The sequence below is a fragment of the Chiloscyllium plagiosum genome, chromosome 4 (assembly GCF_004010195.1).
Source record: "Chiloscyllium plagiosum isolate BGI_BamShark_2017 chromosome 4, ASM401019v2, whole genome shotgun sequence".
NCBI classification, from domain to species: Eukaryota; Metazoa; Chordata; class Chondrichthyes; order Orectolobiformes; family Hemiscylliidae; genus Chiloscyllium; species Chiloscyllium plagiosum.
The window spans coordinates 79,688,598-79,701,603 of NC_057713.1; the positions used below are offsets into that span (position 1 = coordinate 79,688,598).

Here is a 13,006-nt window from a genome sequence, read left to right on the forward strand (position 1 = left end):
ATTCAGATATGTGAGAATGGCTTATTTCTGCGCCTGTGTGTAATGGTCTTAAAAGCCACTGGAGGTGAACATGGAATGTAACATAATTTCATTTTTATAATGTGAAATATTTAGGCATGTCAAAAAAAAGCCTCCTCCAACCCCAAACAAAAACAAATTAGCTGTTAACAACTAAAGCAAGTATAGTCTTTATAATGGGCAAGCGACTTCCTTTTGCTCAGTCCTCTCCTACAATACATTAATCTTATGTTTACTTCAAAGTAGTTTTCCTTGTTTGATGTTTTTACAGTGAAAATATGTGAATACAGTGAAATATTATAACTTAACATTGATTATCAAATTGATATTATATGTACATTTGCACATTATAATTTTGAGATAAATGTTTCTTACAGGCCAAAGTTACACTGAAAAATCCATCAATCAAGAGGAGAGTAGATGAAGCTAATTTTTCAATCAAGAAGTGTAAGTGCTCAACTGTTCATAAGATTTACATTTATGTAAACAAAGTGGTCGATTTTTTTGAGCCTTTATAAAAATAATTAACATTGTGTGTTTATTTTGTGAAGTTACATAATTTAAAATTTGCATTTAACTGTCAGCTCCTGGCACATATTAAAACTCATTTCAGTAATCAGCTACCTTTCAAAAAGGAATACAGTGTATACACATTTTGGGGTTATGGTTTGACAAAACTCCTATTCATCACAGTTGTACAATGCTATCTTTTTGGCAATTTGATTTCATTGAAAATGTAATTTGTTGATTACTTTAATTATTGCAACATAGATTTTGCTCCATCTTTCAACAAATACTGTGCAGTGATCTGTTCAGCAGACTGATTTTGAGATTGCCTTGTTTTGAGAGTTATCATTTGATAGTTGAAATGCATGAGTTGCCATTGTTAGGTGTTTGTCTGAAAACTAATTTTATATATTTATGAATTATTTTCTAGGTAACCTTGAAGGTTCTCTGAATATTTATCTTATGAAGTGTCTGAAAAATCTTGCAGTTTTGCTGAACAGTTAGTGACTGCAATGCAGATGTGAGGAATTTGTTGTGGAGTAGGGTTCGTCCTGCTTGTAAATCATGTATATATTTGATTGGTGTTCCACTACTTCTTAGACAATAAAGTTTTCATGTTCTTTGCTTCTGTTTGTCAATGTTACTTTGATTTTCCTTTAAGGGTGTGCCAGATTTAAAAGGACACTCGCTCTGAGGTTATCTAGAGCCAGACAGACCATAAAAGATCCTGAGGTTGAATTTTTAATCCTGGTTGGAGTCCAGATCAGAGGCAGAAAGATCTTGCAATCTGGCATTATTGACCATAATGCTATTTCCCTGTCACAGTCCTGAAGTGGAGTCAGGATCAATGTCACATTAGATGACTGTCAGGAGTTTGTAGCCAATTCTCTGCTTTTTAATTTAGTTGCAAGGTCAATGAAGCCAACTGGGATGTTTAATTGGCAATGCAGGCAATCTACATTGGCTTGGGCATGAGCAGGAATAAGTCATGATTGCTCCCTCACGGACATACTCATCCCTGGATACACTATGGCTTTCCCCTTTTCTGTTAGCATGTTCACTTTGGCAGTCCCTACCTCAGTCAGTGGTGCTATTGATCTGAGCAGTGGTGGGCCTTCGAGCAGTGGGGCCATATCCAGTGGGCGGCACGGTGGCACAGTGGTTAGCACTGCTGCCTCACAGCGCCAGAGACCCGGGTTCAATTTCCGCCTCAGGCGACTGACTGTGTGGAGTTTGCACGTTCTCCCCGTGTCTGCGTGGGTTTCCTCCGAGTGCTCCGGTTTCCTCCCACCATCCAAAAGATGTGCAGGGTCAGGTGAATTGGCCATACTAAATTGCCCGTAGTGTTAGGTAAGGGGTAAATGTAGGTATGGGTGGGTTTTGCTTCGGTGGGTCGGTGTGGACTTGTTGGGCCGAAGGGCCTGTTTCCACACTGTAATCTAATCTAATCTAAATCTAAAATCCACTCTCCCTGAATGATCAGCAAATCTGCTCCCTGATCTTTTTATTGATCCCCCATTTCAAAATAACAATGGTCATGTTTCTGATACACCATGCAAAATTGTGCATTCGTCTCTTGGAAAATCAAGCCCAGATAGATGCTAAATTAGGTGAACTCAACCATAGTGAAAGTTAGCATTCAAAAGAGCTGCCTGAAGCTAGGGACAGCAAATCAAGCTGGTTTACCTTCTTGACCACTTCGAATCATCCTCTGTGATTGAAAATGTATCTTGTGGCTGGTTGTTGGATGAAAACTGGGCCACCTGTATGCTGGTTCTATGGTGGAATTTTCTGCTGGCATTTGGTGTGCAAGCTTACATCTGAAACACGATCTCCAGATACATTCAGAGGCTTGACAAACTCCAGCATGAGTCAGCACATTGGGAAGCACTGGGGAGATGAATGTAATGCCTTATGTTTATAAATTCACAGTTGTGTTCGTTGTTTCTGACTTATAACCGCTGAAACATCCGTAATGTGCAGGAACAATGCTTGAAGAAAAATATGAACATTTGTAACATGGTCTTCAGGCTGCATTTTATAAGACATGAAAATAAATACACCGTTTCATTGGAAAATGAAATTAGTACACAATATTTAATAAGAAAAATGTGTTTTTTTTTTGCCATAACAGCAGTCTGACAATCTACAATGCAGCATATTAGTCACTATAGTATGACCAAGGTCCTCCTGAAATAACTCATTGTTCACCATGCTGTTCACATTGAAACCACAGACACAAATGTGTTGCTAACATGCAGCTGGTAGACAAAGCAAATCTTACACTTCTTAAGTAACATTGTCTCCACAATGCGAGTTACAGACATTAGCTGTGTTACAATAAGGATCATATTGCTCTGGAGTAAAATGTTGACCATAATGCATATATTTTTCTACAGTCAGACTGAAATCTTTCAGAGTGACATTTTTGTAAATTAGTGGGGTCGATCTTGGTTAAATGTAATACCACAAATTACATTGACCTTAACCAATTCAGATGATTATAAATCCTATCTCCTATAACCTTTTTCCAATACTTTACCAGTAATGCTCACTGATCTATAATTACCAGGGTTGTCTCCATCCCCCTTCTTGAACAAGGGAACATTGGCTGTCCTCCAGTCTGCTGGTACTGTTCCTGTAGACAATGACGACATAAAAATCAAAGTCAAAGTCTTGGCAATCTCCTCCCTGGCTTCCCAGAGAATCCAAGGATAAATCCCATCCAGCCAAGGGGACTTATCTATTTTTTACACTTTCCAGATTTGCTAATACCTCCTCCTTGTACACCTCAATCCCATCTAGATAAAAACAATGACTGCAGATGCTGGAAACCAGATTTTGGATTAGTGGTGCTGGAAGAGCACAGCTGTCCAGGTAGCATCGAGGAGCAGCAAAATCGACGTTTCAGGCAAAAGCCCTTCATCAGGAATCAATCCCATCTCGTCTAGTAGCCAGTATCTCAGTGTTCTCCTCAACAACATTGTCTTTTTCCAGTGTGAATACTGTCGAAAAATATTCAATTAGCGCTTCCCCTGTCTCTTCTGCCTCCACATACAACTTACCACTACTATCCTTTTATTCCTGATATACCTATAGAAAGCCTTAAGGTTTTCCTTGATCCTACCTGCCAATGACTTTTCATGTTCTCTCCTGGCTGTTCTTAACTCTTTCGTCAGGTCTTTCCTGGCTAACTTGTAATTCTCAAGCACCTAACTGAGCCATCCATCTCATCCTAACGTAAGCCTCCTTCTTCCTTTTGACAAGAGATTCAACTTCCTTAGTAAATCAAGGCTTCCATACTTGACAAATTCCTCCCTGCCTGACAGGTACATACTTATCAAGGACACGCATAGCTGTTCCTTAAATAAGCTCTGCATTTCAGTTGAGCCCATCCCCTGCAGTTTCATTCGCCATCCCGTGCATCCTAAATCTTGCCTAATTGCATCGTAATTGCCTTGAATTGTGGTCACTATCATAATGGTGCTCACCTACTTCCAAATCTAACACCTGGCTGGGTTCATTCCCCAGTACCAAACCTAATGTGGCCTAGTCCCTTGTTGGTCTGTCTACAGTGTCAGGAAACCATTCTGCACACATTGGACAATAACTGGCCCATCTAAAGTGCTTGAACAATAGTATTTCCAGTCAATATTTGTAATGTTAAATTCCTCATAACGACTACCCTGTCACTCTTACTCCTATCGAGAATCATCTTTGCTATCCTTTCCTCTACATCTGTGGAACTACTTGGAGGGTCTCTCCTTTCCTGTTTCTAACCTCAGCCCATACTACCTCAGTAGACGAGTCCTCAAACGTCCTTTCTGCAACCATAATACTGTCCTTGACTAACAACACCATCACCATCACCTTCCCCACCCCACTCTTTTAGCATCATCTCTGTCTTACTGAAACATCTAAATCCCAGAACCTGCAACAACCGTTCCTGTCCCTGTTCTACCCACGTCTGTGAAATGGCCATAACATCGAAGCCCAATCCATGCTGCAAGTTCATCCATCTTGTTCCGGATGCTCCTGGTGTTGAAGTAGACCCACTTTAAACCAAATTCTTGCTTGCCGGTGCCCTCTTGATACCTTGAAACCTTATTTCAGACTTCAATACTCTTAACGTCTTGTATACTTGAACTACAATTTGGGTTCCCATCCCCCTGCTGAATTAATTTAAACCCACCCACCCACCAATATTATTGGTGAACAGTCAGCATTCTGGGCACAACTTCAAGGTGTCAGACATGGGCGGATTCATGTAGAAATGCTGAAGTTGTGGCTTGTTGCTCAGGACTCTGACCAGGATGCATTGTGCACTCCGTATAATCAATGAAAATAACATACCATACCCCCACTCTCCTTTACCTTTTAAAACCCCATTTAAAAGTCAGACTTGTTAAAGCAAGTGTAACTGGATTTCAATTGCAATGTGACAAATTAATTAGACCAACAGAACTTAAAATTATGAGAAAAAGCATCATGGAATTTGCCAAATGATTAATTGTAAATATTTTTAAAGCTAACTTTTAAAATGTTTTTGTGCCCTAATATTTTAGTTTCCACCTTTACCCTATGTGTATTCCCTAATCTTTAATTTGCTCCATATTAAATATTTTTAAAAGCAAATCTGTGTTTTTGTTTTCCTTTTTGGGGTCGGGTAGAAACTTTTATTGACAGTCTGATCTCATTGCAGTACAATGCTTTGAAATCCTAGTGAAGACATGTCCAACTGTTTTGCAACATGACTGCATGGACATAGAGCTGGAATTCTCGCAAGGCAGATCACTAGATTTCCCAGTGAGCTTTAATTCATGATCGGTGCTGGGAGCCCTTAAATTGTTAGTGACTATAAAACCTCACCTATTTGTATTTACAGCACAGAATCTATTAGTGTCCGAGTCTTAGAAGTCTTATCCTCAAGGTTCTTTTTAAATAATTCCATCAACATAGCCTTGTATTCCTATCAAGTTCATGCTCTTCCTAGTTTCCCTTAAATTTGCCTTAGCTGTTCACCTCAATTACTGTGGTAGTTGGGTTCTTGTTCCTATCTTGCCCTTAATAAAAAGGTTTATCATAAATTCCCTTTAACCTTTACTAGTGACTGTCTCATAGTTATGGTTTCTAGTGCTGCTACAACTTTAACAAATAGAAATATTATCTTCACATCCACATTATCAATGAACAAAAGTATTGTACTAATAATCGAAAAATCCTTAATCAGATCATTTGTTTTCCCTGGAGAATCCAGCCTGTTCAATCTTTCCTGACAGGGGTAAGCCTCTCAATTCTGGTCAAAACACCAAAGAACTTCGGATGCTAGGGAAATTGAAAACAAAATCAGAAATGACTGAAAAAGCTCAGCAGGTCTGGCAGCATCTGTGAAGAGAAAGCGTTAACGTTTCACATCTAGTAACCCTTCTTGAGAAGCTAATTCTGGTGTCATTCCATCTTTTGTAAGTACTGGCATCTATTTATTAGTGACTACTTAAGAATACAATTTGACTAATTGAATATCTTTCAGCAGATAATGCACATCCTTTCGTCATTGGGTCTTTAAAATTGCTTAGCCAATGTTTTTTTTAGTTTGGGAAAATCGTGTGCGCTGACCCTGCCAAACCTAAGGAAAATCGTGTGCTGACCCTGCCAAACCTAAGGAAAATCGTGTGCTGACCCTGCCAAACCTAAGTAGTATTTGTTGTGTTGCCATAATGTTACCAAACAATAAGGGCTGCTTTCTCATTAGTGAGAGAAGCAACTGGTGGTGATTTAACCTGAAGGTCATCGGACCTCAGGTGAGGGAAGACATTGAGAAGGAGGGTCCTTCATGGTAACCTCAAACTGGTGATGGGAGTTGAATCCACACTGTTGGCATCTCACTGTTCTGCAAACCAACAATCTAGCCAACTGAGCTAAACCGATCCCCAAATAGTGCTCAATACAACAACATTTTGGAAGTATTTATACAGAAGTGAGGCTGGGAAAATGAGTAAATTCCACTTCAGCCCCTTTACACAAAGTATTTGTTCTGATGATTCCAGGGCTTTGAGATAAGGAGAGGAAAAGACCATTTCTCCTGCTGCCACAGTTTGAAATCAAATGTCCATTCATTTATACAGCTGGAGATTAGCATTACTCAATCTGTTTTCCGTTAGTTCGGAGTCTTCTATTAGAACAAAACTCTGACCCAGGTGGTCACTCTACATTAAGTAGAAGAGTGACGTGGTTTATGTTCTGCCTGTTCAAAAATCAATGACCTAGTTTGAGAACTTCTTCAACCTCAGTGCCACAAGGAAATGTAGAAGGCAATTGGTGAGTTACAAATTGTAGTTTGAGGAAGCTAATCCTGTCAACATATCTGAAGTCACGTTTAATAGCCCAGATCTCTCAGGTCCCAACACTGATCATTCAAGTACGTCCAGCCTCTTTTGGAGACTATCAATAGAAGTTGAAAAATGTGGTGCTGGAAAAACACAGCAGGCCAGGCAGCATCCGAGAAGCAGGAGTATCAACGTTTTAGGCATTAACCCTTCTTATGCCCGAAATGTCGATTCTCCTGCTCCTCGGATGCTGCCTGGCCTGCTGTGTTTTTCCAGCGCCACATTTTTCAACTCTGGTACTCCAGCATCTGCAGTCCTCACTTTCACCCATCAATAGGACCCCAGTCTGACTCCATGAGAATTGCTGAGAAGTTGAAATTTCCAAAGGCCAACTAGATGGGACCAAGAATCCTCCAAAGAAGTCTCCAATTCTGCAAAGTTCTGGCTCACTTAACCGAACAATTGGCTAGTTAACGTAAAGGAATTAAAACCTGGTGTAATTCAGGGATATCTATAAAAAACAACCACTCAATTGCACTGCACTGAACACCCCCACCACCACCACCACCACCAAAATGACAATCACTGCGCTTCCCCTCCCACATGGACAGTTGACAACACATCACCTGGTACCTCTACCTATACAGATTTACTTTCTCTCAGTTGTCAAGCTTTAGGTACAAGATGGTGACTTGTGCTGAAAGAATGAGCATGTCGTAGAGTCATAGAGATGTACAGCATGGAACAAGACCCTTCGGTCCAACTTGTCTATGCCGAGCAGATATCCAAACCCATTCTATTCCCACCTGCCAGCAACCAGCCCCTATCCCTCCAAACTCTTCCTATTCATAAACCCATCCAAATGCCTTTTAAATGTTGCAAATGTATTAGCTTCCACCATTTCCTTTGGCAGCTCATTCCATACACATACCACCCTCTGCATGAAAAAGTTGCCCTTCGGTCTCTTTTATATTTTTCCCCTCTCACCCTAAACCTATGCCCTCTAGTTCTGGACTCCCACATGCCAGGGAAGAGACTTTGTCTCTTTATCCTATCCATGCCCCTCATGATTTTGTAAACCTCTAAAAGGTCACCTCTCAGCCTCTGACCCTCCAGGGAAAACAGCCCCAGCCTGTTCAGCTCAAATCCTCCAACTCTGGCAACATCCTTGTAAATCTTTTCTGAACCCTTTCACAACATCTTTCCGATAGGAGACTAGAATTGCATATAATATTCCAACAGTGGCCTAACCAATGTCATGTACAGCCGCAACATGACCTCCCAACTCCTGTATTCAATAATCTGACCAATAAAGGAAAGCATACCAAACGCTTTCTTCACTATCCTATCTACCTGCGATTCCACTTTCAAGGAACTATGAACCTGCACTCCAAGGTCTCTTTGTTCAGCAACACTCCCTAGGACCTTACTATTTAGTTTATAAGCCCTGCTAAGATTTGCTTTCCCAAAATGCAGCACCTCACATTTATTTGAATTAAACTCCATCTGCCACTTCTCAGCCCATTGGCCCATCTTGTCCAGATCCTGTTGTAACCTGAGGTTACCTTCTTTGTTGTCCACTACACCTCCAATCTTGGTGTGATCTGCAAACTTACTAACTGTACCTCTTAGGCTCAAATCCAAATCATTTAAATAAGTGACGTAAAGTAGTGGACCCAGCACCGACCTTTGTGGCACTCCACTGGTCACAGGCCTCTTGTCTGAAAAACAACCCTCCTCTGTCTTCTACCTTTGAGCCAGTTCTGTGTCCAATGGCTAGTTCTCCCTGTATTCCATGAGATCTAACCTTGCTAACCAGTCTCCCACGGGGAACCTTGTGGAACACCTTACATTGCCTGTTTCCACATTATAGGGAATTTAATCATATTCTGCAACAATGCACAGTGATCCTGCCTGTTTAGTTTACTGGTCATCCTCTGTTGTAATGGATCCTGCATTGGAAATTTGGTTGGAAAAATAATCAAAAGGTAAATGGGCAACCTTTTGGCTGATTTGTATTGGAAATAAGAATTGCAACCCAGATTTGAAGATTTTAGGCAGGGTTATAAGTGTACAGCTCTACATTATATCCCCTTCTGAATCTGTTTTTAATGTGTAATTAGAGTTTGATCAGCTGCATTCACGGTTTTTATTCTATTTCCCAACATTGTTTTGTATTTTCATTAATATGGACCACTTCTTACTTGTTATGCCTGTTCCTATGCTTACCATAAATGGTTTTATGCCACAGGGCTAACATTCGTTTGCAACTTACAGTTTGAACCCTGAATACACTGACAATACAATTTTCAGAGAACTTAAAACAGCATGTCATTGTACTCTAATTCCAAGGGCACTTTGAAATGAGTCTGATGCATCCCGTGTTATTGTACACACACCTCCAATTTGCTAATTCATCATCTGCAGGACAAAACATTCAGCAATAATATACTGTAGGTGATCCCAGAAAATCTTGTCTCCCTTTCAGAAATCTGGGCTGGGCAATCCTGCCAAAAGGACATCAAGGAAAATTAGGAAGTTGGAGGATTATTCTTTCAGTACAAGCATGGCAATACAGGTTACCAAAGTGCATTATGAATCAGCTTAGAAGTATAGGGCGGAGATGATGCAGCACAATGGCAGGGTCTTGTCTCGGAGCCAGCAGCTCTAGGTTCAAGTTCCCCTCTAGGACTTAATGCTCAAGGAAGATAAATCTGAAACTCCTTCCAGCAGACGCACCAATGGCAGGCAGTAAGAGTGACATTCCTGGTTAACCATATGGTATAAATTTGACTTCAACCATCACTGTCTGTTACTCCAGATTGCAACATGCATGTAAAAGAGAGTGTGTGTTTCCACAGCAACTTTGACTCCCTAAGTGTGCTCTGGTGCACCACAACAATAGAGTTGGAATCTTGGGGTGATTGGACACTGGGAATTTCTCTTCCTTAAAACAACGCAAATTAACTATTTTATGCTTTGCAACAATTAGGAGGTTTTTGTGGTGGTTTTCTAATTCAAACTAGCAGACTTGCACTCAGTTTTTTTAACATGCTTTGATAGGATTTTAAAATCACAACATTGACGTTATTGAGAAAGACCCATTATCTTTAGCTTGTTTCACTTATTATTCCTTGAGTATCCTGAGCACAGACTTATACAACTCTTCCGCTGTGGCATCTTTCCTTAGAAAAGGAGATTATAACTGTACACAATACTCCAAATGAACTCTTACCAAGGCTCTATGCAACTACGGCCAAACATCTTAAATCATCTTGAAATGAACATTAACGTTTGTCCTTCTAATTGCTTGCTGCATCTACATGCTAGCTTTTAATGATTCGTGAACAAGAATATCTTTAGACACCCGCATTTCCCAACCTCACATAATTTACAAATATTCTTCCTTTTTTTTCTCTCTCCGCGAATAACTTTGCACAATTTACATTATATCCCATCTGTCATGACCTCATCATCTTGAGTGATCTGTTTATCCCTACTGTCTGTTTTCTGCTAGCTAACCAATTCACAATCCAAGCCAATATATTTTCCCACCAATCCCACATATTCTGATTTTATTTCCTACCTCCTAAGTGGTACCTTACTGAAAGCCTTTTGAAAATTGAAATATGTTGCATGAATTGGTTCTTCTTTGAATTTGAGGATATTACTTGCACTATCGACAAACATTGATTACAAGCCAAACCAGCTTTTTGAAAAATTATTCAAGGTTTCAGAGGTCAACACTTACACATTCATCTATGGTAAGAGTATTTTGATCCCAATAGAAAACAAAATAAACCAGAAAAAGAAGAGCAATAGGAAAGAACAAAGGCTTCAGTATGATCCTTAAATAAAAAGCTGACAAAGGCACACAAGAAAATTAAATCTTATCAATCAATATAACAACATAATAAAGATGTGCAATCAGCAGCAAAATATCCTTATCTAAAATCCCCAATTTTGCACAATCAGTTAGGGAAACTGCCCTAATATTTGCAAGATTAGTTGATTTTTTTTAAGCAATGGGCATTTTTGGCTTCACTATCTCTTATTTCCCAACCCTAATTGCCCTGGCAAAGGTAATGCTGAGCTGCCTCTTTGAATCACTGCTGTCCTTGGGAAAGGAAGGGCACCCAAAATGCTGTTAGGAAAGGAGTTCCAGGATTTTGACATAGCAACACTGAAGTAATGGCAACATATTTCAAATTCAAGATGGTGAGTGGCTTGGAGAGTAACTTGAAGATGGTGATGTTTCCATATATCTGCTTCCCTTGTCCTTCTAGATAGTAGACATCAGATGAATCTTGGTGAGTTACTACAGTGTACCTTGTAGATGATACACACTGCCATGTGCATCAATGGTGAAAGCAGTGGATGTTGAAGGTGGAGGATGTGATGCCAATCAAGCGAACTACTTTGTCCTGGATGCTGTCAAGCTTTTCCAGTATTATTGCATCTGCACTCATCTCGGCAGGTGGGGGGTGTCCTTTCACGCATAAGCCTTGTAGATGATGGACAGGCTTTTGGAGACGGGGTGTGAATTACTTGCTGCAGAATTCCTAGCCCCTGCCCCGCTCTTGTAACCACAGTATTTATATGTCTAGTATTTAATAACCTCCATGATGTTGATAGTGGGGATGCCAATGCAATTGAACATCAAGTGGTGCTGACTGGATTTTTCCTTGGAGATTGTCGTTGTTTGGTTCTTGTGTGATGCGAATGATTTTTGTGCAGCTTTGGGACATGTAGCTTTCATCTGCTCATTTAAAATCTAACCTTACCCCGGGTTTGAATTTTCTTTTCAATGTTGTTCTTTTTGTCAAGCTGTTGTGGTCTGTCAAATATTTTGAAGAAGACTTAATACCTTCAACATATGTGCATTCTTTTACTAAGGGTTCTATAATGGAGATGAGCAGTTCACCAACAAAGTTTATATCTGAGACTAGATCTACAGTATAGAGTATTCAAAGAATATTGTTTTCTGCATGTCCCATGTTTTGTTTTTGCTGCAAATGTTAGTTGGCCTATCTAAAATAAATGGTTTAGTGTCTGTGTAAAAAACAGTGGACAGAAATGTAGTGCAGGTACGTTCAACATTTACACATGCATCTTGTGATTAGAATCTGTGCTTTTTGTGGTTTGTTTGAAGAATAACCATTTTTCTACAGTTTACGTGTTTAAGTTCAGTTTGATTCGGTCAAGCTTTATAAAATAATGAAAGAACTCATGTTGTGTATGTTGACCTGTTAAAGCTGAAATAAAGCCATTGGGCTGAAACCTTAACCATATTTCTCTGTCTACAGATAGTATTTCCAGCATTTATATTGTTTGAGCAGAATAAGATAGGAGAACCTGGAGATTACAAGGTATGTAAGGACAGTACTTGATTGATCTCAAAAGTTGGTTCTTTTCCCAGTGAAAATTGTTACAACAGATATTGGAAGAGTGTACTGATTCCTTTCTAGTTCCCTGCTTTCACTGGTGATGGCAAATCTTAAATTTAACTCCCCACCTACGTTCGGGACACCACCCACGCCCTCCGCCTCCTCCACGATTTTCGCTTCCCCAGTCCCCAACGCCTTATCTTCACCATGGACATCCAGTCCCTGTACACCTCCATCCCCCATCACGAAGGACTTAAAGCCCTCCGCTTCTTCCTTTCCCGCCGTACCAACCAGTACCCTTATACTGACACCCTCCTTCGACTGACTGAACTAGTCCTCACCCTGAACAACAACTCTTTCCAATCCTCCCACTTCCTCCAAACCAAAGGAGTAGCCATGGGCCCCAGCTATGCCTGCCTCTTCGTAGGATATGTGGAACAGTCCATCTTCCGCAGCTACACTGGCACCACCCCCCACCTTTTCCTCCGCTACATCGATGACTGTATTGGCGCTGCCTCGTGCTCCTATGAGGAGGTTGAACAGTTCATCCACTTTACCAACACCTTCCACCCCGACCTCAAATTCACCTGGACCGTCTCAGACTCCTCCCTCCCATTCCTAGACCTTTCCATTTCTATCTCGGGTGACCGAATCGACATGGACATTTACTATAAACCGACCGACTCCCACAGCTACCTAGACTACACTCCCTCCCATCCTACCCCCTGTAAAAACACCATGCCATATTCCCAATTCCTTCGTCTCCGC

At 40.5% G+C, this 13,006-nt stretch overlaps 1 protein-coding gene across 2 annotated transcripts in view; it reads left to right on the forward strand.

Annotated features, from left to right (window-relative positions):
• The window catches only part of rttn (rotatin), a 172,360-nt gene extending 171,211 nt beyond the window's left edge, over window positions 1–1,149 (forward strand). For both annotated transcript variants that reach the window (XM_043688465.1, XM_043688466.1), the window contains exons 39-40: window positions 396–465; window positions 956–1,149. In XM_043688465.1, coding sequence (XP_043544400.1) covers window positions 396–465; window positions 956–1,029 — 144 coding nt within the window. In that variant the 3' untranslated portion in view covers window positions 1,030–1,149. The remainder of the gene's footprint in view (window positions 1–395; window positions 466–955) is intronic.
• Window positions 1,150–13,006: the final 11,857 nt, after the last annotated feature.